At 46.0% G+C, this 26,284-nt stretch overlaps 1 protein-coding gene across 13 annotated transcripts in view; it reads left to right on the top strand.

Moving 5' to 3' along the window:
• Window positions 1-26,284, top strand: part of kmt2cb (lysine (K)-specific methyltransferase 2Cb) — a 56,107-nt gene that overhangs the window by 12,313 nt on the left and 17,510 nt on the right. For 3 of the 13 annotated variants that reach the window (XM_078098599.1, XM_040170551.2, XM_078098608.1), the window contains 33 exons: window positions 692-839; window positions 2,396-2,602; window positions 4,624-4,733; window positions 4,859-4,968; window positions 5,544-5,706; window positions 5,827-5,998; window positions 6,913-7,027; window positions 7,365-7,540; window positions 7,748-8,100; window positions 11,288-11,353; window positions 11,528-12,249; window positions 13,679-13,801; window positions 14,780-14,896; window positions 15,230-15,334; window positions 16,319-16,423; window positions 16,503-16,684; window positions 17,119-17,283; window positions 17,375-17,481; window positions 17,612-17,683; window positions 17,813-18,025; window positions 18,732-18,851; window positions 19,129-19,254; window positions 19,353-19,483; window positions 20,688-20,880; window positions 21,898-21,990; window positions 22,269-22,316; window positions 23,254-23,394; window positions 23,500-23,532; window positions 23,832-23,978; window positions 24,077-24,218; window positions 24,347-24,582; window positions 24,777-24,850; window positions 26,039-26,236. In XM_078098599.1, the coding sequence (XP_077954725.1) occupies window positions 692-839; window positions 2,396-2,602; window positions 4,624-4,733; window positions 4,859-4,968; window positions 5,544-5,706; window positions 5,827-5,998; window positions 6,913-7,027; window positions 7,365-7,540; window positions 7,748-8,100; window positions 11,288-11,353; window positions 11,528-12,249; window positions 13,679-13,801; window positions 14,780-14,896; window positions 15,230-15,334; window positions 16,319-16,423; window positions 16,503-16,684; window positions 17,119-17,283; window positions 17,375-17,481; window positions 17,612-17,683; window positions 17,813-18,025; window positions 18,732-18,851; window positions 19,129-19,254; window positions 19,353-19,483; window positions 20,688-20,880; window positions 21,898-21,990; window positions 22,269-22,316; window positions 23,254-23,394; window positions 23,500-23,532; window positions 23,832-23,978; window positions 24,077-24,218; window positions 24,347-24,582; window positions 24,777-24,850; window positions 26,039-26,236 (5,213 nt within the window). Of the gene's footprint in view, window positions 1-691; window positions 840-2,395; window positions 2,603-4,623; window positions 4,734-4,858; window positions 4,969-5,543; window positions 5,707-5,826; window positions 5,999-6,912; window positions 7,028-7,364; window positions 7,541-7,747; window positions 8,122-11,287; window positions 11,354-11,527; window positions 12,250-13,678; window positions 13,802-14,779; window positions 14,897-15,229; window positions 15,335-16,318; window positions 16,424-16,502; window positions 16,685-17,118; window positions 17,284-17,374; window positions 17,482-17,611; window positions 17,684-17,812; window positions 18,026-18,731; window positions 18,852-19,128; window positions 19,255-19,352; window positions 19,484-20,687; window positions 20,881-21,897; window positions 21,991-22,268; window positions 22,317-23,253; window positions 23,395-23,499; window positions 23,533-23,831; window positions 23,979-24,076; window positions 24,219-24,346; window positions 24,583-24,776; window positions 24,851-26,038; window positions 26,237-26,284 lie in introns of all 13 variants that reach the window. The other 10 variants (XM_078098598.1, XM_078098597.1, XM_078098606.1 and 7 more) reach the window with 7 other exon arrangements.

The raw sequence follows: 26,284 nt of genomic DNA, 5'->3' as shown, positions 1-26,284 counted from the left end.
TGAAAAACAAAAGTCATAGACCTCACTCTCATCCCCAAACTGCTATTAATAGGCAATGAGCTTGATTTCTTCCTGGTGTCATTTTCATGGATGATGCTGAATCTTTTCAGTATTGCCTAATTACATCTCAATGAAATGTTAATACAATTCAGTATGGCCCAAAGTCTCAGTGAGAGCTACTTTGGGGAGTTGTTTTGTATGATTAGCACTGGGAATTGAGCCAATTTTTGTAGTTTAGATCAAAAGCACTTATGATAGTAACACAATTGAGCTTAGTTGTATTTCAGGCATAATATTCCCCATTAATATAAAACGCATCAGTCTTGCCTTCTGCTTTTCCCTGCCTCCATTGTTATTGCTATTCTGTGCGAGAGCTGCGTTCCCAGTGGGTTTACTGTAATCAGTGTTTGAGCATATGGCCCCCAAATATTTCCATCCATCTCACATCTAAAGGGCTGTGTTTCTGACCTGAAGGAAACTAACTAGAATGCAATCAACCTGCATTATGACAGCCTGTACCTGTCAAAGCCACAGGCTGAATGTACAGTTATAATTGGCATTGAGTAGACGAGCGGCTATTAGCATTCAGGTCAGCGCCGAATGGGCTGCAATTCCCAGAAACGCTCCGCAGGGATTAAATGCCGAGTCATTTCTTACAGAGTAATTGGTATTGTTTGTTTGTCCCTACCAGAAACACCGATCCAGCCAGTGGACCCTGCGGAAGTGGTGGCCACTGAGTTGCCAGAGGAGGACAGGCCCTCTTCCCCTCTGGCCCAGAGCCCTCCAGCCGAGAGTTCAGCAGGACCATCTGTCCCAGCCAGCAGAGAAGTCCAAAGCAGGTTAGAAGCACTCAACTTCCCCCTGAGCAGTGACTCTTCTACAAACATATATATGTACATATTGAATTGAATGACAAAATGCAACCAACCTTTTGACAGGTACTGTGTGTGTGTGTGTGTGTGTGAATATATGTATATATATTGTTTTATAAATCGTTATATGAATGTGCGCGCGTACTATCATTATTGTGTGTGTGTGTGTGTGTTTGCAGCAATGTGACATGCTGTTTGCCTTGCTGTGTACACATGCATGGATGAATGGAAATGGAGTCATCAGCCGCTAGCGGCAACAGTCTCTTCCCAGGTGCCACTCCGTTAAAGGTTGTAATCAATCTTCTGGCCTGTCTGCGCTATCGATGTTAGTGATGGAGGACAGACCAGCCCCCTCCCCGGGGATCTTATTAACGAGGCCATCTCTTTGCCTAAAAATGTGATAAATATTTACAGCCCGTTTTAGTTCTCAACTTTCTGGGACTCTGCTGTTCTCTCTGTTGTTTCTCCACCACTCCGTCTCTATGACGCCCTTCTCCCATGCAATCTACAACACTGCAGTGTCCGGTCATTCTTGGAAGATGTTGTATGTATGTGTAGTGTGTATAGTGAGGAAATACAAGTACCTACTGTTATACCCAAAGTTAAAGGTTAAGGCGCATACGAGGAAAATCCTGACCCGGTACTTCTGTTCCCACTTCACACAAAGCTGACCTCTCGTGCGACTTGATTGCCTACACAATGTATGACTTATTTGTAATTGTTCTATTCCTTAGTTGAATTATTTCAAAAGTTTGTGAGGCTGGGTTGCAATAGCCCAATGACATGGAGATTCTACATCAACGTCCTGGTGTTGTTGAATCACAAATGGAGGGGAAACATATTTTAGCCATCTGTCGTCTCCCAGATATCAACAATACCTACTATCTGTTCAGAGACCAGACAAAATGATGTGTGTTCACGTATGTGAATTCACCCCCGAGTTTACCTGCTGTATTGATGCCTGGATGACTTTATTTGGGGGTTGATAGAGCAGCTACGATGTTAGCATAGCTTAGCACAGAGTGATCCAAACTGCCTGCAGAAAACCTTTTAAAAGTTGTTTGCTTGTCATCTGGCGGACCGATACTGAAACTGAATGCAGCTCGGCAGAAATCCAGCAGCGCCTCCGAATGATTTTTATGAACCCAGCGTCTGTAGGAGTCGCCCCCACACCTCGTCTCGGGCGCATCTATTGCGAGTGACGCAAATACACCCAAACAATCCAGCTGTTGTGCGAGTAACGCTGGGCAGAAAAATGGCTTAGGTGTGAATTCAGCATCCTATGCCATTGTGGACTCGCGTGTGTGTGTGTGTGTGTGTGTGGTGTGTGTGTGTATGGAGACTGTGTGCACGTCCTCACAAATTCAGGCTTAATGCGTTTATGGCGGTAAGTATATTGCTGCACAGCTCCTTTTGCCAGAAGAGGGAGACCTTAATTGGTGGTGACATGCGTGGCACTGTATTAAGTCACAGTAGGCATATATAATTAAACACCTCCCTACTACCCCTTTTCTTTGTTTCAGGGAACGTCTCTGTGCCTTCTGTTACTGCGGTGGCCGCAGCCTGCTGGGTCAGGGTGAGCTGCAAGTATTCAGCACCACGCCTCAGTTTGAAGCCCTCTTCAGCCACAAGGGCACAGGAGGCTCAGCGAGCGCTAGCAGCGATGGTGATAAAACCACTCAGCCAAAAACGGCCGGAGAGACCACCTCAGGACAGAGGGAAAAGACAAAGTAAGTAGGGCTGTCGGAGACTGTTGTCACGGATGGTTGTGTTGGTCGGGACAGCAAAGTGGGGCCTAAAAACCACCGGATACCCCTTTTCCTGCAAAGCAGTCATGGTGCCCACTGCGTTGTCCTGGTGAAAAGAAATCGTGGTTAATAAACGACCACACGTTCTTGTTTACCTACACGTTAACTCATGCACACAAACACAGACCACACGAGGCTAAAAGGCCCCCACTCAGCAGGTTGTGGGTCTACATTCGAAGGCTAATCGATCCATTTGCTGTAGCTGTCGGTGTCCCCAGGCCCAGGGATCCCACACCAGGGGACGGCTGCACACGAGCCTCTCCTGCGTGTTGTTGAGCACTACATATTTGCACGCCGCTCCCACAAAAGACCCTCCCTGGACTCCGTTGGACAGCTGCCTAATTTGTTTCAGTCCTTGGGAACCGTTTGGGGCGTCTCTCCGGGTTCCCAGTGACGTGACGGGCAGTACGGATCTGTGTGCGTCTGGCCGCGAGCCAAGCTGACCAGAAGCTGTTTTGTTGCTGCTGTGCGATCGGTCATCAGGGCCCGTCCTCGTATGGCGTTATATTTGTGCCACAATCCTGAGCGCGTAATTTTAAGTTTTGAGCACAGAGAACTATATTTTAGCAAAGAAAAACATTCCGTGCGCGCAGTTTACTGAGGTGCCCTCTCCACAAACTGGTTTTCTGCGCGCAGGCAGCGGTTGCTGCGCTCGCTCCACCTCTTCACGCTGCGCTCGCTCGACGGTTCACTCACGCGCTCGCTCGAACTGCAGCAGCGTTACATTTGTGCCACAAAACCAACCAATCAGAGAATTAAAGAAGGTCCATTGTGATTGGCTGTTGGTCTCCAATCACAACGCTAGTAGAACTACCTACAGCATCGCGGAAGCTCAGCGAGTTGTTGAAGTTTGCAGCATTTGTGCTAAATGCTAATGGCCTGGATTAAAACATTTGGTGTTCTCATCATTTGCTTCGGTCATGTCTGATGGTGGCTAGTCGGACTTCTAATATCACTCGTTTTCGTCTTCTTTAGGAAGCGTTGTGATTGGAGACCAACAGCCAATCAAAATGGACCTTCTTTAATTCTCTGATTGGTTGGTTTTGTGGCACAAATGTAACGCTGCTGCAAGTCGAGCGAGCGCGTGAGTGAACCGTCGAGCGAGCGCAGAGTGAAGAGGTGGAGCGAGCGCAGCAACGGCTGCCTGCGCGCAGAAAACCAGTTTGTGGCGAGGGCACCTCAGTAAACTGCGCGCACGGGATGTTTTTCTTTGCTACAACATAGTTCTCTGTGCTCAAAACTTACAATTACGCGCTCAGGATTGTGGCACAAATATAACGCCATATCCTCGTTAATACCACGCGGAGGCACGGGAGGAGGTATTGTGTAGAGATTTGTCGGAGGAACCCCCGAGGTGCTGAACCAAAGGCAAAAGCGTGGAAATGTGAGGAGGTGGTAGAGGATCATTTCCTGAATGAAACTTTGGGCTGTAGACAATAAGCCTTCAGGTGTGTGCAATCATGCTCCTAGAAACTGTTCTCTTGATTTTGGCCGTTGGTTTGTTTACTGGAACTAAGGTCCTTTTTAAATGCTAATGCTCCCCCTCCACATTTTCCGCATGCTATGCAGCTCACTAGTTCAAGCCAGGGACTCGGGGAAACGCATCCTTTTCAACAGATTTTATTAGACGGAACAGCCAGCCTCTTGTGCACATGCCAAACAAGATGGCCCTCTTCCTCCTCCTCCTCCTCCTCCTCTCCCTCCTCCCCCATAGCTTTTTATTTGCTCTCTAACATTTCCCCCCAGCACATTCTCGCTGTCTTCATCTCTGCTTTTGTAAAAACTGAACACTGTCCTTTACCTTAATGTTTTCTACTCAGGATTCCTTCCTAAATTGACTCAGGCGCTCTACTTTTAAAAACGACCCCCTACTCCCCCGCCCCCCCCCCTGAAAAAACTCTCTGCTGACCTGTTTTCTCTGCAAACCTCTCCCTTTGTTCCAGTGGGTCTGAACGCTGCGAGGAAGAACTAGACCCAGCCAGTCGATCTTGGGACGAACTTTCCCATGTCGGCCTCCCGCAAGATCTTAACGTCCAGTCTCTCTTCGAGTCAGGTAAAAACCAATCCTCGTTTTCCAAATAATTTATGAGCATATTATCGGTTGACGCTAACTATGTTTATGCCGAAATCAGCGCCAGATACCGTCCTTTTGTTTCATTACTTACTTACTCATTGCAGGGCAATGCTGGGCACATCAGAGCTGTGCCTTGTGGTCCGAAGGTGTTTGTGAGGGCGAGGGACAATCTCTGCTTAATGTGGACAGAGCCATTGACTCAGGGAGCACAAAGGTGAGTGAAGAGGGGAGCGGGGGGAGGGGAGGGGGCACCCGTGGACTAATGGGTGTTAACAGCATCTTAATGTGTTGGGGCAGCAGTTAGACTCCTTCATTGAGGCACAGCAAAGCTGATGGATCAGACTGGCTGGTAAAGGTCGGCCCGGCAGCGTGGATCTCTCAGCTGTGAAATGGAAAAGGTCACGCCACTCAACGGGGCTGAGCCCTCTCGGCAGCTTAGCTCCTAGTGTTAGCAGTGGCACAGCTCACAGCTCTCCGATTGCGTTTGCAGCCCAACGGTGGCGCAGCCCATCAGCAAGTCCCGCATTTGATTGCACAGAGTGCACACTTCTAGAATCGAGGCGGACTAGCGAGGGGATGCGGTTCTGTCGTGAATGTGATCAGCTGGGAAAAGCAGATGACTGTTTTTCAAAAGACACATTAAGGGATAAAGCACTGTTTTAACATAAGCCAAGCAGTCAGTCATAGGAAAAAGTCATCGACATGTTTTAGAGGTTACTGTTTCCTTGGCCACGAATGGAATTAATTAATTTTACATTTGTATTTCGGGAACCGTCTCGTTCTCTGCAGCACTGTGCATACTGTAAGCGCCTTGGAGCATCCGTTAAGTGCTGTGCTGAAGGATGTGCTCAACTCTACCATTTCCCCTGTGCGGGGGCAGCCGGGACCTTTCAGGATATCAGGAGTCTCTCGCTCCTATGCCCAGAACACGTTGAACTGGCCCTTCACAAATGTAAGTTCAGTAGTATTGATAGCGATTTGTTTGATGAGACATTTGCAAAATAGACATACGGTAACGATATCTGAATTGCCCCCCATCCTCTCAACCAAATCCTGTTTCTTTCATTTACAGTTGTCGATGATGTAAATTGCGCGCTATGTGATAGCCCAGGGGAGCTACTGGACCAGCTCTTCTGCACCAGTTGTGGTCAGCATTACCATGGGATGTGCCTGGACATGGCCGTGACCCCTCTGAGGAAGGCAGGCTGGCAGTGCCCCGAGTGCAAAATCTGCCAGACGTGCAAGTGAGTAACCTTCCCACTCGCCGAAATAAAGCATCCAACAGGGAATGATTGGTCCCATCTCTTTTTTTTTTCTTTCCTTAATATTCTCCACAGCTACCAGGCATGTTGCTTAGTGCTGGTGTGTTTACCTCTGTGGTTTGTGTGGAGATAACTGGATGTTGTACCCTGAAGCACAGTCTTGTAACTTCTGACCTTACTCAACGGCACAGTGGCTCTGCTCGCCAGCGGCCCTGTTTGCCTTCGGTGAACACTGTCCATTGAGCTCTTTGCTCCGTGTTTGCATAGAAACCTTTAGTAACCTTAGTTTAGTCGTCAGTAACTCATAGATTGGATGGCTCAATTTGTAGGATTTCTTTGAATGCTTTTGATTTCTTTCATCATTGTCTGTGCATTGCTTTCATTGATAACTACCCCACTGCTCTCCTGTGTTTATAAAAGTAAAAATAATTGTAATGCTCCCACTGTTGGTAAAGAGAAAGTCATGTTGTGATTTTTTTCTAAAACTATTCTTCAGTCATGAGAGTCAGCAGTCATGGATTCTTGAGCGTGTAGCAATAAATCAGCTGCCCAAATATTAAACGATTTTGTTGAGCAGGATTTGAGATTAGCCGAGACAGAGCGAGTAACTCACTCACTCAAGATTGATCTCATTATCTCCCATTTAGAAAAAATAAAAAGGGAATCAAGGTCACTATGATCATACTTGTTACTCCTTCACACTGAAACAGAGAATCCTTCCTAGATAGTCAGTGTGCATTATATCAGAGTTCTCTCAATATGTTATATCTACTTACATATTGTCTGATTACGCACATTGAGGCATTTGGTCAAACATATTGAGATGTTGGATTTTCTTTCTGGTCCAGTACCAATCAAATTTCATAAAGCCGTCTTTCTTCTGTCTTGCTTTGTAGGAACCCAGGAGAGGACACTAAAATGCTGGTGTGTGACATGTGTGATAAAGGCTACCACACCTTCTGTCTGCAACCGGCCATAGACTCTCTTCCCACCAACGGATGGCGATGTAAGGTAGGAAAAACTTCATATACGGCCTTAGAGAGACAGAACCACACTCATTCGATGCCAAGGTTTTACATCTTGTTTCCCTCAAAACTGGTTTGTCTATATCGGTCTGATTAGAAAATTGCTTTGGAAATCCATTTCACCAGGGCCTAAAAATACTCATTGTATTTTTGAAGACTTATTCCCCAGCTCTACCTCATAAATCTGTCTGGAAAAGGGTCTAAATTACACTCACATTTACTCCCATGACTAAAGGGCCAAAACTATCTAACATCGTATTCTTACCGTATCGACTGTGAATGCCTTTCAGTGTCTACTAAGAAGGCCTCATTTTGCTCCACAGAGCTGCAGAGTATGCATCCAATGTGGGACACGGACCAGCGGGCAATGGCACCACACCAGCCTGCTGTGTGAGAACTGCGTCCAAAACCAGGACCCCGCTCTGTGCTGTTCTATGTGTGCCTGCATCCTGGACCCTGAGCATCATAAAGACTTACTCTTCTGCCAGACTTGTAAGAGGTAAGGAACATCGCCGTTGGTAAATACTTCAAATGCGGCACTCTTGTGTTTGGTTACCTTGCTTCGTCCCCGCTGCAATTTTGTGTTCCCTGGTAACGCTAAGGAAACACTGGGGGAAAACCACAGCAATGAAAATGTTACGTTTGAGTTCTGCACAGCGATCCCCCACCGAAACAATCCCTTAAAATTCCTTCGCACTCCTTTCAGATGGCTACACCTGGAGTGCGAGCGTCAGAACTCAGGCCAAGCAGAGATCCACCCCGAAGAGGACTATGTTTGTTCCAACTGCAGGCCTCCTGCTGCAGAGCAGGCGCTACAGGCAGAGGATATGGACACCGGCCCGGAGCTCAGCCCTCAGCCAGCCCCAATGCACATAGACTCTGAGACTGGTCTGCAGCCCGCTCAAAAGCACACGGACATAGAACCTGGCACTCAGGGGTCTCCTGAAATGCACAATGACCCCAAACCGGAATTACTCGCTGTTCCATTGCACTCGGATCCAGAGCCTGTTCAGGCTACCGTCCAGGAGGAGAATCTGGCCACGTCAGCCCAAAAGCCTGGTGGGTCTTTGTTCCAAAAAGGTTAGATTACACACAGGAAGATAACTAGTCTGATCTCTTTCCTTGTGTTATCTTTCAGTCCTGAAGTCTTCATTGTCTTCAATGCCCAGGTGTCCCTCCTGAGTATCTAATCAGCATATTAATAATGTGTCGTTATTGGAAGGATGAGCCAAGGAATGTAGCCCTTTGATTATACGTAACCGTGCACACGAGCACCAGGTTATACGACTCGAAAATGAAGGAGAATCGTTGTAGTTGAGGGTTGATTCAGCCACGTAGCAGCAGCAGCAGTTGAAAGTTTTGGCCGTGCAACACAAAAATGAGGTTCTGAACGTCGCAGTTGTTGGAGATGAAAGGATTATGAGTTGATTGGACTTGGACCAGAGAGAAGCGCTCCCTCTCTTCATGTGCACGGTTTTCTGAGGACTCCATAACCAGATGGTGTCCCACTACCGGCACATTAAAGCCACTCCTTTGTCTTTGTAACTTTGTGTTTTGAAAATCCGAAGTAGTTAGTTTCTCCCTCCTGTCTCCCGGCGCGGTGACGTGTGCTGCAGGCTGATGTAAATCAACAACTATGAAACTGAAAGGGATTTTTTAATTTCAATTCAATGGCTAAGTGAAACTGTGCAGTGCAACACGAAACCGAGGTTAGCACTTCATTCACCACGAGTCAACTTTACCTTTCACTTTAATAATACCACTTAACAGACGGAGAGATTGTGAACGTACTGCGGCCATGTGTGAGGTTTGTCACATCGCCGTGTGTGTGTGTGTGTGTGTGTGTGTGTGTGTGTGTGTGTGTGTGTGTGTGTGTGTGTGTGTGTGTGTGTGTGTGTGTGTGTGTGTGTGTGTGTGTGAGACACAAAATCAAAGCACTGTGTCAGTCGTATAGGGGCTTCAATGGGACTGTACATTATGGCCATTGAATTCAGTTTATTTTTTAAAACCTTGGGCAGAACGTAAGAACATTGTTATTTACTCGTAACCTCTTTCGTACCCTTAAAAGGTATAACCTTGGCTGTGTAAAGACAACTGGATGCAGTGTTGGTCGCAGCTCTCATTGATTGCTCTGAAAGTGGCTCATTGGCCTATGGAGCATGAAGTTTGACTTCCTGGTATGAAATTATCCAGATCCTCCTGCGAATTCCTGCTTTAGCCTCCTTCTCGGGGGGAGGAAAACAAATAAATGCTGAAAAATCAGTATATTTCACAACTTTCATGATGCAATGGTTGAAACGTGTCCACTGACGCGTATTCAGCTAAACGCCAATTAGTAAAAGAAGCACCGTTGAAAACCAGCTCTGCTTGGCTGTTGTGGCGCTCAGGACTCGCGTCTCCGCCCGGCGTGAGATCTGCCAGCGGTGGAGAATCAGGCAAACTTGACGGCTGAGCCAGTGATGCCAGTAGCAGCTACGCTGCCCACTCTGTCTAGACGGCAGACTCTGCTGGCGGGAGAGAATGGATGGGAGTAGCATGATGGAGATGTTATTAGATCCCCTGTCGACAAACCTGCCTGCGAGCGATGCTGCCTCATTCATGACCGCTCGCACAGCTCTGCTCTGCTCTGCATACATATGTGCGCTCTCCCTTTCTTACTATGTTTTTCCTTTGGTCACAAGCTGCTTCATCATTGGATTTATCTGGCAAGCCCATGCTTTCCCATCTGTGGTTTGAAAGACATGTTTAGTGATCCTTTTTTTTTAATTCGCAAAAAGCTTTAGGAGGTTTATGTTAAGCACCTCAAAATAAGTGTTTTTTTTCTCCAATGCACCTGTCATAAGGTTGTCTACTCCTGGGAGATATGGCATTAGACATTTTAGGCTGAAGCCTGTTACGCAAACGGGTGTAATTTGACTTTATTTTCTGCATTTTATTGGATAATCCTGCTACAATAATAGGAGGAAATTCATTCTAATAATGTGCTGGATCTGCGTGGATCTTTTCCCATTTGTTCAACGTATTTTTGTTGCGTGAGACCGTGACAACGCTGCCCACACCGTGCACATTTAATGTAATTAAAGTCATTAAGCAGAGCTGTTTATCACCTGCCAGGATTCTCCACGACTCGGTGTTTAACAGCGGGCTTACCGTGACTCAACTGACCGATGCCATTAGATCCATTCGGTGACCGCAAACAAGACCCGACTTGGGGCCTCGGCTGCATTAATCCAAGCCTTGTATTTATCCAAGCCATCACCATATTCCCCGCAGGAGCTGTAGGAAGCAGGGCGTTACTATGAATGAGAATGTGTGTTCGGCCTGGTCAATAGTTGAAGGCTGGTGATGGTTGGAGGCCCATCTCCTAATTGACTTTCTGGCGTCGGCACCGGATGAGCACCTGCAAGCTGCACAGTCATGAGCCCAGAGCACACAGACCCTGGGATGTTGGTTGTCATGGTTACTCCCATCCCTGGCAGAGATGCCTAGCAGGTGCACGCGTGTGTCAGGATCAGTGAGACATGGGAACTTGTGGATTGAAATGGTGGGTGCCTTGTTAAGACTGGGCTATCTGTACGGTCAGAGGCTGTCTGGCAGAATATTGGCTCGGTGTGTAGATGCCTGATAGCCAGGAATGACTAGTTCTATTCATGCCCGACTAGCCAAATGTATTGATGTCTTTAATACAAAACCAAATGGAGGGAGAGGATGGGAGAGGCTATAAAACCAAATAGAGAGGGGGGGCAGGAGACACTAGATTAATATGAAGTAGCACTTACAGGCTATGCGTTGTGGCTGTCTGTTGTTTTGTGTCAGAAGCACATATGATGCATCCTTTTCGAGGCTGATGCAATGCCAAATCCAGGCAGGGAACATAATGTTTAACCCTATAATTAATCGCTTTTCTTTTTTTTTTTTTATGTACTTCTGCTCACAGAATTCTCTTTTCTTCATATTGGTAAAAAAGAACACGGTGATCTGCAACACACGCTTGTACTGCTTCTGCGGTTTTGCTAAATGGAGAAAAGTTTCCTCGTCTCATGGATTCACATCTTTGTGTATTCTTGTTGGTTTGGATAACCTAAGAAATATCTCTCTCTCTCTCTCCAAGCCCAACATCTCCCTACGCTCCACTGTCTCCGTGTGTGTTCACAGTGTCTCCAGACTCTTCGTTCTCATTACTATGCAACAAATATCCATTTCTTTGACTATAATCCTTTTTTATTATGAACCATGTCTCCTTTAGAAGTGTCAGTGGGAGCGGACGTTGAGAAGCAGGTCACCCAAGCTCCTCTCCACCAAATCAGACCAGGTTTGTAAACACAATCTAGTCCGCTTAGTGGAACCTCCTATTCATTGTCACCAATGTATGTTGTTGTTGTTGTTGTTGGTGCGGGCACACAGTCAGCATAACAAATACACCCTCATTTACGTCATTTACATATGAAAATATGTCCTCCTCACCACTGTGCGTTTCCTCCCACAGAAACGGAACCAGCGTTACGAGTCCAGCTTACAACTACCGAGAGTCCTGCGTCTCCAGCAACTCCCAGCCACGAGTCTGAGTCTTTTCCTGCCCAGCTCTCCGTAGAAGCACTACAGACACAGGATGCCGCGTTACAAATCAAACCAGCAAAGACCGAGGCCCGCCCCGAGCAGGGCGCGGCCGACCCCAGCACAAAGGATTTTAAGGCCATCATCTCAACCACCAAAGAACCAAGTACTGCATCAGTACCTTTCACGGACCAACCAATGGAAGTCTCGCATCCCGAGCCTTCGAGCATGGACGGGGTCAGGGCTTCACTCCTGGAGACTGCTCCAGAAGAACTCAACAAGGAGAGGACGCAGGGTGTTTTTCACAGGAACCCGGCGGAGACTGTTACGCCCTCGGCCTCCGGTCCATCAGTGGAGATGTACGTTACAACGGAGAGCAAGTCCAACGTGTCGTTTCCCTGCCTGCCCGCCGAGGAGAAACCACTCAAGACATCCGCGGAAAGGTTGGCAGAAATGGTTTCCTCTCCGTGCCACTCGTCCCCTCTGGGCCGAGGGACGTCTCCCAGAGAGCTGAGCCAGAGCCTCCCGTTGCTGGGTGACCACAGCGGTGTAATACCCACCACCACCCTCATACCACTCACCCCTAAGATTGGAATGGGAAAGCCAGCCATCACCAAGAGGAAGTTCTCTCCCGGGAGGCCTCGGGTGAAGCAGGTAGGGTCCCGGATATCATGTCACGGGGGGACCGCTGATTGGTTACGAGCCGAAGCAAATACCCCCGAAGCGCCGGCCTGTAATTGGTGCACGTACCCTGGGTACTAAGCGGCCTGTGTGTCAGGGTCCGGAGTTCTGTGATCCATGTGGGTGGATTAGATTGAGGGGTTTTTTGGTGGCACTGGGTTGGTCGAAGAGGCTCGTGCGATATGTTTTTATTGCTTTTTCTCAGTCGAGTTGTTTCTTTAAAATCCACTTTAGAAGCACAACAGGCGGACAGCGCGGCCAGCGATGCTTCCTCCCAGCTCCCGATGCCCTCCATGCATGTTCAGGCACACCGCAACTAGTTAGCCGTTCATATTATTTCTGTTGGGAGTTATGTTTTTTTTTTTTCTATGGCTACACCTTTTCCTCAGAGTCCTAACCATTTTCCACCTCAGCAGCCTCTTCATCAGTCACTCTGATCATCTTGTGTCCACATACGTTGCTTTATTGTCCTGCACAGAATGATGAGGATTCATCAAGTCACATATTTCAGAGGTCACTATCATTACCACAAGTAATCTCCCATTATACGTTCTATTGCAGTGGGTCACTAGTGACAAAAAAAACTTGAATCCCCTATTGTAAGTGTCCCAGTGTCGTTAAAACAAATTATTATTATCATAGAGACCCTGAATGTGGACACGCTCAGACAAATAATTAGAGGCGTAAAATCACACCCATGGCTATAATATATTATGAATGATGCTGGGGATGGTGGATTCATTTAGTTTGCAAAATGTGTGTTCCCCTGAAAATCTCTCATCTCTTAAACAAACTGCATATGGCTCTAGACTAATTTATTACACAAGGCCTGAGGAAATCTATTAGCGATGCTTCGATCCGAGTATTTCCTCCTCTATAGTCCGGGGTGCTTTTGTCCGCTGCTCTCGGTGGCTGCCGTGCGGACGCAATTCCCCTTTGTCAGCGTTGCCAAACATACATGGTTGTCATGACGAGAGGTTGCAGGGCCTCTTTCTTGCTGTATGGCACCATGTTGCCCGTGCAAATGATCCTGCGTGAAATGCAACTAACACAAGTGTGCTCTTCAGTTTTGCCTCTATGAAGAGTCTATTAGAAACAATGCTTCTTAACCTCCTCTGCATGAGAACTGCAGGATTGGCTTTAACGCAGACCGTACGCTAATAACTTATTCCGTTCATATTTGGCACGGCAGATGCTCTCTAATGCTGTAGCTCTGCATCGATGGATGTGTATCCAGGACCAATTGGCTCCATACGAAAGCTCACTACATCTCTCTAACATCCTTCTTTGTATGTTTTTGATTCTTTGCTGGCTTTGTTTTTAAGTTGCTGCATTTTGTCGCCCTCCCTCCTTCCCTTTCTCTCACTCTCTCACCCGCCCCCCTCCCCTCCCTTTACCTTAGGGTGCATGGAGCCCCCATAGCAGTGTGAGCTCCCCCTTGTCCTGGTCGCCAGACCAGCAAGAGGGGTGGGACGTCTCAAAGACCAGGCAGTCCTCTGGCAGCCCCGGCTGGAGCATCAGAGTGGTAAATACTGTGGCTCACCAGAGACGTCAGGGCAGCAGCTGCCCCCCTGTTAGCCCTTTGTTTGCCCTGGTGACATACTCTCTGAGTGGCCCATAGCGTCTCTGCGATGTGGACCGCAGCCCGCTTTAACAATTCCCCCACCTGACAGTGAAGCTAAGCTAATGACTATGGCTGCGATATTGGCTGGCTTTGCTGTTGTATTGAGAGTTATGGTGGCTATGGTGTAATAAGACCTCCCTATCTAAATATTTGGCAAATACATTTTACTAATGCATAGCGTTGTTTCATTGCCTTTTTGTCAAATATTTCATTCTGATTCTCCTGATTTAGACCTTATCAAAAGGGTGCGGTATTGGGTTGCCATGGTGACTATCATTGCTTTTGGCAAGGCCTGGTGAGGGTTTGTGTGCAGTTGCGGGACTCCGGTACAGGTTAAATGCCATTTAAGTGTGTCTGTCAGGAGGCACAGTCCATGGAAGAGGCCTCCGTTTGGGATTGTGTCGCCGAGGGGGGGTTTGGTAGCAGGAGCTGGAAGATTTAGTTGGACTAAGTCGGAAAAGTGCCACATGCCTTTTTTCTCAACGCAAACGTGGTAATTTTGTTAGAAAAATGATAGTTATTTTCGAGTGCATGGCAGAGCCACCATAAATACTGGAATATAAATCCTGTATCAGGCAGCAGCTTGCATCCTCACCTAAAGAACTCACAGAATAACCTTCTCTTGCTAGAACTGGATGATCAAGGCTCTTCCTGTTAAGCGGTCCGTACATTCATTTACAAACCTAAAAGGGGTGAAATGTTCCTTTTTAAATTGTGTCTCTCCACTGAGCAAAGTGGACAAACGATCTTTCAGGAGAAGTGGAGCTTGCGTTTCAGTCTGTGCGATGGGGAGCGGCCATTTTCCCCGCGCGTCCCCACAAGCTGTCCACATCCACTCCTCGTGCTGCACATTTTCAGATTTCTTTCTTTCCTCCACAGGGTCGCGGCTCAGGCTTCCCCGGGAGGAGGAGGCCCAGAGGGGCCGGTCTGTCAGGTAGAGCTGGACGTGGCAGAGCCAGAGGCAAGAATGGAGTGAGTCCCGGCATGAACCCTGGGGTACGTGCTGTCAGCTGGTTGACATCTTGACATCTAGCACAATATGCGCAGGCCGTGTTTGGTGCCCCTCCTGCTGAAGACACGGACGACGTCTTGTCAGTGTTGTTAATGTAAACAAAACAGATCAAACCGTTTTGTTACAATTTTCAGTCATTTCAATAATGACAGTTGGGAATGATAGATAGTAATAGCTACTCTTCTTTCACATGTGTATCCTAAAATGAGTTATATAGACTATTCAGACTGGATCTTGGTTGAGAAAAATGCTGCCTCTGCCTATTTTGTCTTAATATACGGTGTTTTATTTTGTGTATTTCCTTCCGTGATCTGTAGGTCACCACGATAGAAACGCCATACCTGGTCAAGGACGAGGAGGAGAATGCCATGCACAACACAGTCGTCATATTCTCCAGCAACGACAATTTCACGCTAAAACAGGTCATTGTTCATTTAATACTTAAGAGTGTTGCTAATGTCAGAGTCGTCATCAGGGGATTTTTTCATTCACTTACATGGACTGAAATTAAATCTGTGCTTAAAGACCTCTCCCACTGGAGATCATTAATTCTTGTGGAGACACTGAGATGCCTGCAGGAAATACAGTTGATTATGTAACAGAGGATATTATTGAAATTTTACCGTTTCCTTCTTTCTGCGTGCAATGTTCCTGCAGTGTAGTGAATTTAGTTTGGTAAACAATAACAAGCCCGTAGCTACTGTTCAGTTCTCATCACGTTATTCGAAGCCGCAGTGAACATAACAATGGCAATGTAGGTTAGTAATTCAGAGGTTAGACTCCTGTATTGTTGGAGAAAAACTACTCCTATAAAGGCCCTAAGCAATTAAAATGTACAGCTGAGTTTGAGACGTGAACCCCCCATTGGCTCACATCTGACTATTCGGTACTTAAAAACACAGCTCTGGCTCTCAGGCTGTGAATGCCCGCTAAGAAGAGCCCAATCAAACCGCCCGGTTTAAAAAAATACAGAAAAATGCCGTTAATGGCCAGAGACGCCTCTCGTAGTCCTTTTGTGCGGAATTTCACTCGGCAGTTTTGCACAGCTAGATTTGAAGCTGCAGGACAGGTGCACTGTTCTTATTGACCTTGTAGGCTTTGGGTAAAAAAAGCCTTATTCTTTCCACAAGTTTTTAGGATTGAATAGTTAGTTAGTAAAGAACAGGTAATGACTGGTACATACAGTGTTGGTAATAAACACGGAGAACAGATTCATACTTAATTACTATGATTGGGAGGTGACTATAAAACCGAAGTAAATGCAGTTTGCAGAATTATTCTCTGTTCTCTGGTATTAATACAAATCAAAAATGGACCTTGTCCCAACTAAAGCTCTAAAATGTCAGCGTCGCAATTAATCTGCCTTAGCGAAATGTGTTGACTCTTGATGTTTTATTTCGCTTTAGGACATGTGTGTCGTCTGTGGAAGTTTTGGGCTTGGTGCAGAGGGCCGTCTTTTGGCCTGCGCTCAATGTGGGCAGTGTTACCATCCATTCTGTGTCGGCATAAAGGTACGTTTACTATTGAGCTGTACACATACTTGAAATACACCCAAGCCAACATGTAAATGTCTCATCGGTACTTTCGCAGATCACCAAGGTGGTGCTGAGTAAAGGTTGGCGTTGTCTCGAGTGTACAGTGTGCGAGGCCTGTGGTCAGGCCACAGATCCTGGCCGCTTGCTACTGTGTGATGACTGTGACATCAGCTATCACACCTACTGCCTGGACCCTCCATTGCAAAACGTTCCCAAGGACAGCTGGAAGTGCAAGTGGTGAGTGATGATCATCCCGGCCAAATCAGCTCAGAGCCAACAGTCAATCATTTAAATTAAAATTAATTTGTGTTCAGTGTTACTAAAAGAGCTGTGATAATTCTGCTGCTTGTTTTTTACGGGAAGCGGTTCAGGCGATTTACCACATTCCACCTCCTCCAGATTGATGCATATTTCTCTTTGTAACGACTTCTCACTACTCCGTTTGAAAATCTGCCAAACACATTTTTAAAATATACAAAGGGATTTCAAGTAAATAACTTGACCATTTTATAGACAGGCGACTGGAAAATTTGAGATTTCTTTTTTAAAATTCCAAATGAGCAAGAAACATTAACAACTCCTACTTTTCATCACGTGGCCATTGTCAGTCTGTGTGACCCTTTTGGAAGTAGCATGGCTACAATGACCCCCGTCCTCCGTCTCTCCTGCAGGTGTGTGTCCTGTACCCAGTGTGGTGCCACTACCCCAGGCCTAAGGTGTGAGTGGCAGAATAATTACACCCAATGTGCCCCCTGTGCCAGCCTTGCAACATGCCCCATCTGCCTGCTGGACTACAGCGAAGGCACCGTGATTGTGCAGTGCCGCCAATGTGACAGGTGTGTTTCTACAAAACCTAAAGTCTAAAATCCACAACAAAAAATGTTTTTGCTGATTGCTACGGAGCTCAACCTTCTCCGCTATCAACAGATGGTTCCATGCGTCTTGTCAGGCCCTCCATTCAGACGAAGACGTAGAAAAAGCAGCAGACAATAACTTTGACTGCACAATGTGTCGAGCTTTCAAAAGCACTAAAGGTGAGAACAGTGTTTTGTCTCTGCGTGTGAGTCTGCTGTGCAGTGAATAGACTCCTCTATCAACGTTTTAGTCCCTCGTCTCTGCTGCTGTTTGTTTTTAACCTCTTTTCCGTGTCCTTTGCTGCTACAGTTGTGACCAAGGCCAGAGACGTCATTGAACCTGTAGTCATGACGCAGATTGTCACAAAGGCTAAAGAAATGGGTAAGTTCAGGGCTTAAAAATGATCAAATTAGGAATAGCATGCAAGGCAATGTTTCCCTCTTCGAGATGGTGATTCGGTCTCTGCAGTCTATGCTGGTTCTGACCACAATTGTGTTTTGGTGTTCACAGATCTGTCGAGGACCTACACACAGGATGGCGTTTGTTTGACAGAGTCGGGGCTTTGTCAGCTCCAGAGTTTGTCCGCTACGGCGTCGCGGCGCAGGAAACCCAAGCCGAAGCTGAAGCTGAAGATCATTAACCAGAACAGTGTGGCAGTTCTCCAGGCTCCTGTAGACCCGCTCTCGGAGCACTCTCGTGATGAAGACATAGAGGACAACAGAGGTACTTTTTTGCACAAGCTTCTACTTTCATCTCAGGGTGCTCGTTAGCGGCCTTCGGCACAGTGACTTGGACTATCAGGCTTCTTGTGTTTGTGTATTTCTCTCCTTCTCCTTTCAATATTTTTCGCTATTACACAGCTGCAGAGCTCACACCTACAATGACTGAGGCCGAACCAATTGACCTTTCACTAAGCACGTCCCCCGTTGTGACTGTCAAGCTGTTAGAACTGCCAGGGCACCCACACCGTCACCAACTGCACTCTCTGTAGAAGTTTTAACTAATTTATTGGGAAAAAGAAGCGTGTGCAATATGCGCTCAAAGCATATATCCAGCATGTAAAACTGACCAATAGGTAAAGATAATAGCAAAGGCTTACAGAACCACAACATCACCTGGCGTTGAAGACGATTAGATTGAATAAAAACACTGTGAATGAGTTCTGCTTCAAATGATTACTTCATTACTAATCAATTAAAAAGTACCCTGATCAGCCTCAGCATGATCCAGATGATCGGCCCAGGTTATCTCTTTTTTTTTTTAATTCCTCAGTAACAGAAGTCAGGAACTTGGTTTAAATCAGGCCGATGTCCGGCCGTCGACTGCGGTTGGGATGGAATTGTCTCTGGTGGCTGTGTTCGGGTGCCTGGCCGGGTTGGTCTCCGCCGCAGGGCTGTCACTCATCATCAACACTCTCTCCCTCTTGCAGAGGCGGAGCTCCTCGATTGCGAAGCAAAGTCTGACTCCAGCCTCGAGCGAGAGCCAGCAGAAGAAGACTCCAAGGGGCCCGACGGCGGCAAGAAGAGGAAGAGGAAACCGTACAGGCCGGGTAGGGCACCTGATTGAAGGAGACAGCTCCTCTGAAGCGTAAAATGCTGCAGTGCATGCCCGACGTTGTAGCTGTAGCAAAGCGCTGCCATCTCAGGGCCTCTGATGCACACAGGGCCTGCTCCACTATTTCTGAGCCTTCGTGCGCTAACACACTGGCCAATTAAAAGAACCATACAATCTGACTCAACATTGATCAAATCCATTCACCTCCACGACTGCAGTTAAGATGCGTTTATTGATAAGTTGCTAATAAATTAATAACCTTTCCTTTTAAGGCATTGGCGGGTTTATGGTCCGCCAGAGGAGCCGTCCGGGTCAGGGTCCAGGCAAAGCCAAACGAGCCCTCTGCAGGAAGGATTCCACTGGCTCCATGTCAGAGAATCCCTTTGGGAAAGATGAGGGTCCGTATTCCTGTAATAATTATATGCTTCTGTATGTCAGTAGTTTATTCCTTTCCATTAATGTTTTTATGTGACGTTTGTTCTTCTCTTTGATGTAGGATGGACGGAGACTCTGCCAAATACTCCTGTGGATGAGACGCCCCCCGGACCAGAGGTGCCAGAAAAGATAAAGAAACGCTACCGCAAGAAGAAAACAAAACTGGAGGAAGCTTTTCCCACCTATCTGCAGGTACGTCACCTTTATAGCACACTGTTTCTGTTTGAATGTAAACTAAGACTGTGGAGAAAAATAAAATATTTTTTATATCTGTATAAACCCCTAAACATTCATTCTGCCTGTGTATAATATCTTTACAATAATTATCATTAGTAATCAACTTTGTTTTTGCCGACACAGCTTCCAAATGCTAAAAGGCCCCTTTGTGTTGCCTCAGTTGATTACAATTTTGGGTTTTATTGTGATACAAGCCACCCTGTTCACATGCACAGATTGTCTGGTCATGTCATGCCATATCTTCATAAAACCCCTTTTATCTCACCCTTGGGAAGGCTGGCAATCCAAAGTACATGGCCTGGAAACCACTTACCGAACTGTGGCGCACGTTGCCTAAAGGAACTCCTCTCTGATCGTGCTCTTTAAATGGCTCCGGTCTGGGTTGCAAATTGACAGTCAAAAGCTTAACAGGAGATGACTTCAAGGCTCCTCGTCTCCAGCCAGCATCCCAGTGTCACCTTTTGTTGGCCAAAACACAGATATATGTGATGTGCATTAAGACACCCGCAGCTGTCAGTGCTGCTCTTTATCCCACCGCAGTCTCAGAATGTTCAGTCCAACCTAAAGGTCCAACACACTTAAGAACTCCATCAATTATTGAAACAGCCACACGGTGGGCTTTTAATGTCTCGGTACAGCAGGGAGCCACAGTTGCATGTCTTTGAGGATAGTAGATGACTCGTGGGTATAAGTGGTTTTGGGCTGGTAGGTGCTGACAAAAGTGAGGTCAGCAGCAACGTGAATTCGAGTCATAGCGTCTCTGTTTCACTTCGGTCAGTTCTCATGAGCCTGGGATGTGTGCTGAATAATTTCTATGTGACATGGGATGCGTTTCCCAAGAGTGATGTCAAGAAAGGGAAACTGACAGTCGTCAATGAAAATCTGTCAACATAATCTGTCAATCACATTGCATTACAGGTAATTTATCTGACGCTTTTATCCTAAGCAACTTACATTGCATTGCAACCCACGGCTTTTTTTTACATGTTTTTGCCCTGGGAGCAATTAGGGGTCAGGTGTCTTGCTCAGGGACACTTCGACACGGGACATGGAGCAGCCAGGGCTCGAACTGCCAACCTTGCGGTTCCCGGTGCACCCTCTCTTCTCCATGCGCCACCGCCAACCAGTATTGACCAGTGCTTTATGTTGTCGTGTTCAGGAAGCGTTCTTTGGGAAAGACCTACTGGACAAAAGCAAGCAGAGGAGGCAGCAGGGGCCTGAATCAGGCTTAATGGACGACGGGCAAAGCCAGGGGAAGAGGAAGCACCCCACCACCAGCTTCCTGGATCCTTCTTCGGACCCTCTGCTCAGCGCTTCGGCCACCTCCCTCCCCGCCAGACCAGCAGCAGCACGTACGTGGACACATTTAGTTCCTCAGTGCACGGGATGCAATTATTCATGGAATGAAAGCGTTGGGCTGAACACGACGTTCGACCAAATAACACAAGACCTAAAAATGGAGTCAAAGCCTGTGTCAGGCTTTTTCAGGGGTACCATTTAATTTTGGGCATTTTTCATCAAGATTTTATTCCTTTTTATTCCATTCGGTTCTCCCCCCCTGTTCATGAAAGTGTCAATACCCAACGAGAGTTCTAACCCTTTTTCACACGGGAGCAAATGGGTGTCACAGAGGTCCCTGAGCATGTGTCCACCCCACATGTCACCCATTCATACAAACATCTCAGCGGTTAATCGGTGCTCACAGGCTGATTTGGGAGTGGAGCACCGCCACTTCCGTCAAAGTTTTAAGTGTAAAACTCAAAAAAAAACTACCCACCTGAATGCATGACAGCTTAAAACCTTTTATTAGCAAAGATGAGTGGTATTACTCTGTGCTAGTGCTAATTACTACGTTCAGAAAATAGTGCTCTGCAACCCGAAAGAGTCAATAACCATCACTTTGAAGAAATAGAACACTGACAATTAAACAATAAGAAGAAAATTAGAGTTGTAAGGGGAGATACTGTAGTATAGAATTAACGTCTCCATTTTTGATTTCCCAGTAACTTCATGAAATGAATATATAAATGCAAGATTGGTTTTTACTGTGTGTGTAGATGACGGGCAGGTTGGGACCTTGTATGTTATCAATGGTAGTAGTAAAGAATGATTTCAGTGGTCAGAAGGCTAGAACGGTGCAAAATAAATAGAAGTGTACCGTCTTTGGCAGATATTGTCTGACAGTCACTTTAATCCCTTGATGGACGTTGATGGAGTATAATTCACGTAAATACCAGACTACATGTGACATCAAAACCAATGGTTCCAAATCACCTTCTCGTGTTTGTTCAACATCGCCATCAATTATGATTTGTGACGCTTTGGCTTTCTTTCCTTTTTTTTGTTTCTTCCTCCTCCCCCATCCACAGAGACGGCTGAGGAACCATTAGTTGATCTATCTGATGTTCTGAACACTGATGCAGACATCTTGGGAATGCTCGGAAAGCCAAGCAGTGACTCTGGTGCGTCATATATTTCACAGGAAGTCACAGTGGAAACATTTATTAGTAGTCACCTAGCCGCGGGTTTACGAAGTGTTTTGACTCCAGTTCAGAAACTTTATTTTGCTTTCGCCACATAATTTTTATTTCAATTTTATTTCAATGTCACATTCCTTAAAACTACCCTTTTGTTCATCTTTGTTATTTATCCTTTTTTTGCATTGTCTCAAGCTTGTTGTGCTTGTTCTGTCTTCACTATTTTTTTTTCACTCATTTGATCTGGTTTTGGGTCCTTGTAGGTCTTGATTTTTGCCCCTTCCAGGTTGACAGCTCACCTCCTCCTTTTGGTAAGGGTGCTCTGGCCTACTAATCCCTTGCTTTAGTGCATTCTTCCTCTCTAACAGTGTTTGTCTCTATTTGAGTGTGCATGCATATAAGCTGCTTCGCACTTAGCTTCTTTCTCAACCATTTCAGATTGTTTTAACACTCATAAACTGCTTAGTGCTTACCTAACCCAGTGCAGTGTTCACTCAAATGCGTACGGTGTGTCAGTAGTGGTTGTTCGTGAGCCTCCTGAGCCCTTTGACAGTGGGGACATTTTTTCAAATGGGTACAAATTCGTAGCTGCTCGATCAAACCGACAAGGACATTTTGACATTCAAGAGATTGCCAGTTTAGAAACCCGAAATTTCGAGGTGGCCTTTGGAGAATGTCCTTCCAGTTCCTAAAGGCAGTGAAGGTCTTCTGTTCTCATTCCTGCGGCTGGATGACAAAAACTTTGCAGTACATGTCCACCAAAAAAAGGAATTCAGTCATTTTTCTGTACGTAACTATTAGAGATGGAAAGTAAAGATAAGAGTAGGACAGTTTTTGTAGCCCTGGTTAGATAGAAATTCCATCCTTATTTGATAGAATCTGACAGCAGTGTAGTAACCAGGATGTTTTTTATGGGCTTTCTTATGGATTGGATCAATAGTTTTCAATACAAACACTGAAGTGTTGATGTTCCTTTATTGAGAGTTTCTTTTTACCCCATATGTCTCTTTGCAGTTCCCTGAACAATGTCTTTAAAGAGCACAGGAACCCCAAGGAGCTGTAACCCTAAACTGTTCTGTTTTAATAGCATTCCTTGGGCTGTTAGTACAGTAAACCTGCCCGTACTTCACGTCTACTTATCTGATCCCGTTCTTTGTTGGGTATTATGGCGTTTCTACGTGTTTGTGTGTGTGTGTGTGTGCCTGCATGTTATGATTTGTTCTTGTATGTCTGTGTGTGTTTCCACAGCTGGTTTGGATATCGGGGCCCTGGCAGACGGTTCCCCAGTGGCGCTCCAGTCTCAGGCTGGCCGGAGGACCCCTCGAACCCTCCCAGAGGAACCCTTGGACGGTATTCTCAGCCCAGAGCTGGACAAGATGGTCACTGATGGTCAGTGCAAGAGACCAAAGTTTCAGAGACTTTACATTTTTTTGTGAGCTTCATACAGGATGAATACTTAATAATCTGTTTACTCCAATTCTCTTATTCTTTCAGAATCAATTCTCAGCAAACTTTACAAAATTCCAGGTTTGTAATTTCATCCTTTTTCAAAACTGTACTGAAACTGCTTGATACCATTGTAATCCAACACTAATGCTTGTGAATGTGAGCAGTGTCGTGGCGGCATGAGCTAAACTATGTTTGAAAAATTAGTGAGGGGAATTGTACGTGTGTCTTTAGGTATAAAAAAAAACTAAATAAGAACAATGCTGTTACATCTTTATCATACAGGAGAAATGAATGTCTGACAGTGCACTTAAATGAATGAACCCACGTTTACTTCTGCCTCATTGGGAAATACATTCTACTGTCCCACTGTGTTACAGAGCTGGAGGGAAAAGATGTGGAGGATCTCTTCACGGCAGTCCTCAGCCCCAGCACGAGCCGACCACCTCTACCACAGGTGCCTCACCCCCAGGGTCCGGGTTCCCTCCCTGCCACGCCTGGCACTAGCATTTCTCATCCCAACGCAGGTACGTCATTGAGCACCGTTTTTGTTGTCACAGGTGGCATTTGAATCTGCTGTTTTAGCAAATGAATGCATCTAATCGACATTTTGTGTCGTGTTCAGGGAATTCCATGTTTCCAAGGATGCCAATGATCAATGGCATGATGGGTCCAAACCAACGCTTCCCTTCAAATCCAGGAGCAGGGCCCTGCATCCCAGAAGATTTCGCCCCCCTCAACCGTATGCCTTTCACTGACAATCCAAGGTATTGTGCCGCCTCCTTCATCTACACTATCAATGACTTATTCACAAATTCCAAACGTATCTGTTTTTCTTTGCCAAACCAGATTCTTTTGTTGTGATTAAAGGCGAGTCGTTCTGCTGTCGTTACAGGGATAGAAAGTTTAATCAGATGCCTCGAGAGGCCGTCGGTCCGTGGCTCTCCCCTTCCCATGGCGCCGGCCCCACAACCCCTGGACCTCTGCCTGAGGGGGAGACTGAAGCCATGTCAAATGCCCAAAGGAGTACACTCAAGTGGGAGAAAGAGGAGACACTTGGGGAACTGGCCACCGTTGCGCCAGTCCTATATACAAATGTCAATTTTCCCAACCTCAAAGAAGAATACCCAGGTTTGTAAACAATACATTTTATCCCCTTTTGTCTGTTGTTTTGAAATCTTCATCATTGCTCTTAATTCTGCCCATCCCTGGCTGTTTGTTTGGGTGTGCCTCCTGCACCGTTTCAGTCCAACAGTATAAGAAAGAACCTTGTATGCTGTGTGAGACTGTTGGCATGACAACTCCTGCTCATATTCTTTCTTCAGATTGGTCTACGAGAGTAAAGCAAATTGCAAAACTCTGGAGGAAAGCTAGTTCCCAAGACAGGGCCCCATATGTGGTAAGATCACTCACATTTTTTGCAGATGTTCTTTAACTATCTCAAAGTCTATTCCCATTTCTAACCATGCCAGACATAGAACTGTCACCACGCTTATATTAGTATGCTGAAGGACGACTCGTCATTCGCATCTGACCTCTTGCCTCTTGCCAATGTCATTTGAACTCTGGTCATTTACAAAGCAACTGATTAACATAGAAAGCCCTGCTCAGTGTTAGAACTCACCATGGCCTGGGTAATTAAGGTCACTCACAGTTTATGTCTGGCAGAGGCCATTTTCCAAGTGTAAAATGTATAAATGTATACAGTGTCAAGGTTACATGGTAGCTGTTGTCTTTCATGGCTTTTGTTTGATCTCCCACTTAACAAATCTTATCTATTGAGATCCCTGATTTACAGCAATATACAGCACAGTTTACGTATTCAGCACAAAGAGGTGAAGTTACTACAGTGGGTGAAATGGCATAGAATGTCAGTCCCTCAGACATTTTTGATGAAAAATGGCTTTAGCCAATCAGATTCATTTAAATGTTTCAGTCAACATCCTTGGAGTGCTTTATCCAGCTACGCGCGGACTCGACACTAGTGACCAAGTACCAAATCTGCCACTATTCCCTCTTGTGGATTCCAACCCGGGTGGATAGATTCAGAGATTCAGATTGTTTTTCTTCTCTTTGTGCCTGTAATCCCCTTTTCAACCTTCACGACTTGTGTACTAGCATTGCAATGTTCAATAATAGCCCTTGTGTGATTTCCTATACCGTCTCTTGGGATTGTATCTTTTCGGGGTGCTGACATTGCTCGATGCTTGACCCATAAACGAGGGAGGTTATGAAATGTGTACATCAGCTCTGAACCATCGTGCTGTTTTGAACACACAGTCCACTCCAAGGTAGCTGGACTAATGAGAGGGAAGCTAGAAGTCAGCTTATGAAATACACTCACCCGCCATTACTGAAGCACCAATGTATCATAGTGGGATATTAAAACAAAGCTATGAAAGATAATTTGGATGTTTCATGCAGACACGTTTTGATTTACAGTTTTACACGTGTTTCCATTTTAAAGGTTGGCTTTAGCAGCCATATTTCATGTGTAATCTTGTGTTCATGAATTATTTTGTAGTGTAATAGTAAATCATATGCTCATATGTTTACATTTTGCAATTGTGATTGATTTGCTGTTTAGCAAAAGGCAAGAGATAACCGAGCAGCCCTGCGCATCAACAAAGTCCAGATGTCGAATGAGACGGTGAAGAGGCACCATCCGCAGCAACAGCCCCCTGAGGTGTTTGATCCCAACATACCACTAGACACAGAACTGCTGTTTAAAGACCCTTTGAAACCAAAAGAGTCAGAGCATGAACAAGAGTGGAAGTTTAGACAGGTAAGAGTGTATGCAATGAAGTCAGGGAATGCAGCGGCAGGTCCACAT

The sequence above is a fragment of the Gasterosteus aculeatus genome, chromosome 3 (genome assembly GCF_964276395.1).
Source record: "Gasterosteus aculeatus chromosome 3, fGasAcu3.hap1.1, whole genome shotgun sequence".
In the NCBI taxonomy this organism is placed as follows: Eukaryota; Metazoa; Chordata; class Actinopteri; order Perciformes; family Gasterosteidae; genus Gasterosteus; species Gasterosteus aculeatus.
The sequence above is the reverse complement of the archived record's forward strand: the minus strand, read 5'-3'. Positions and strand labels throughout refer to the sequence as shown.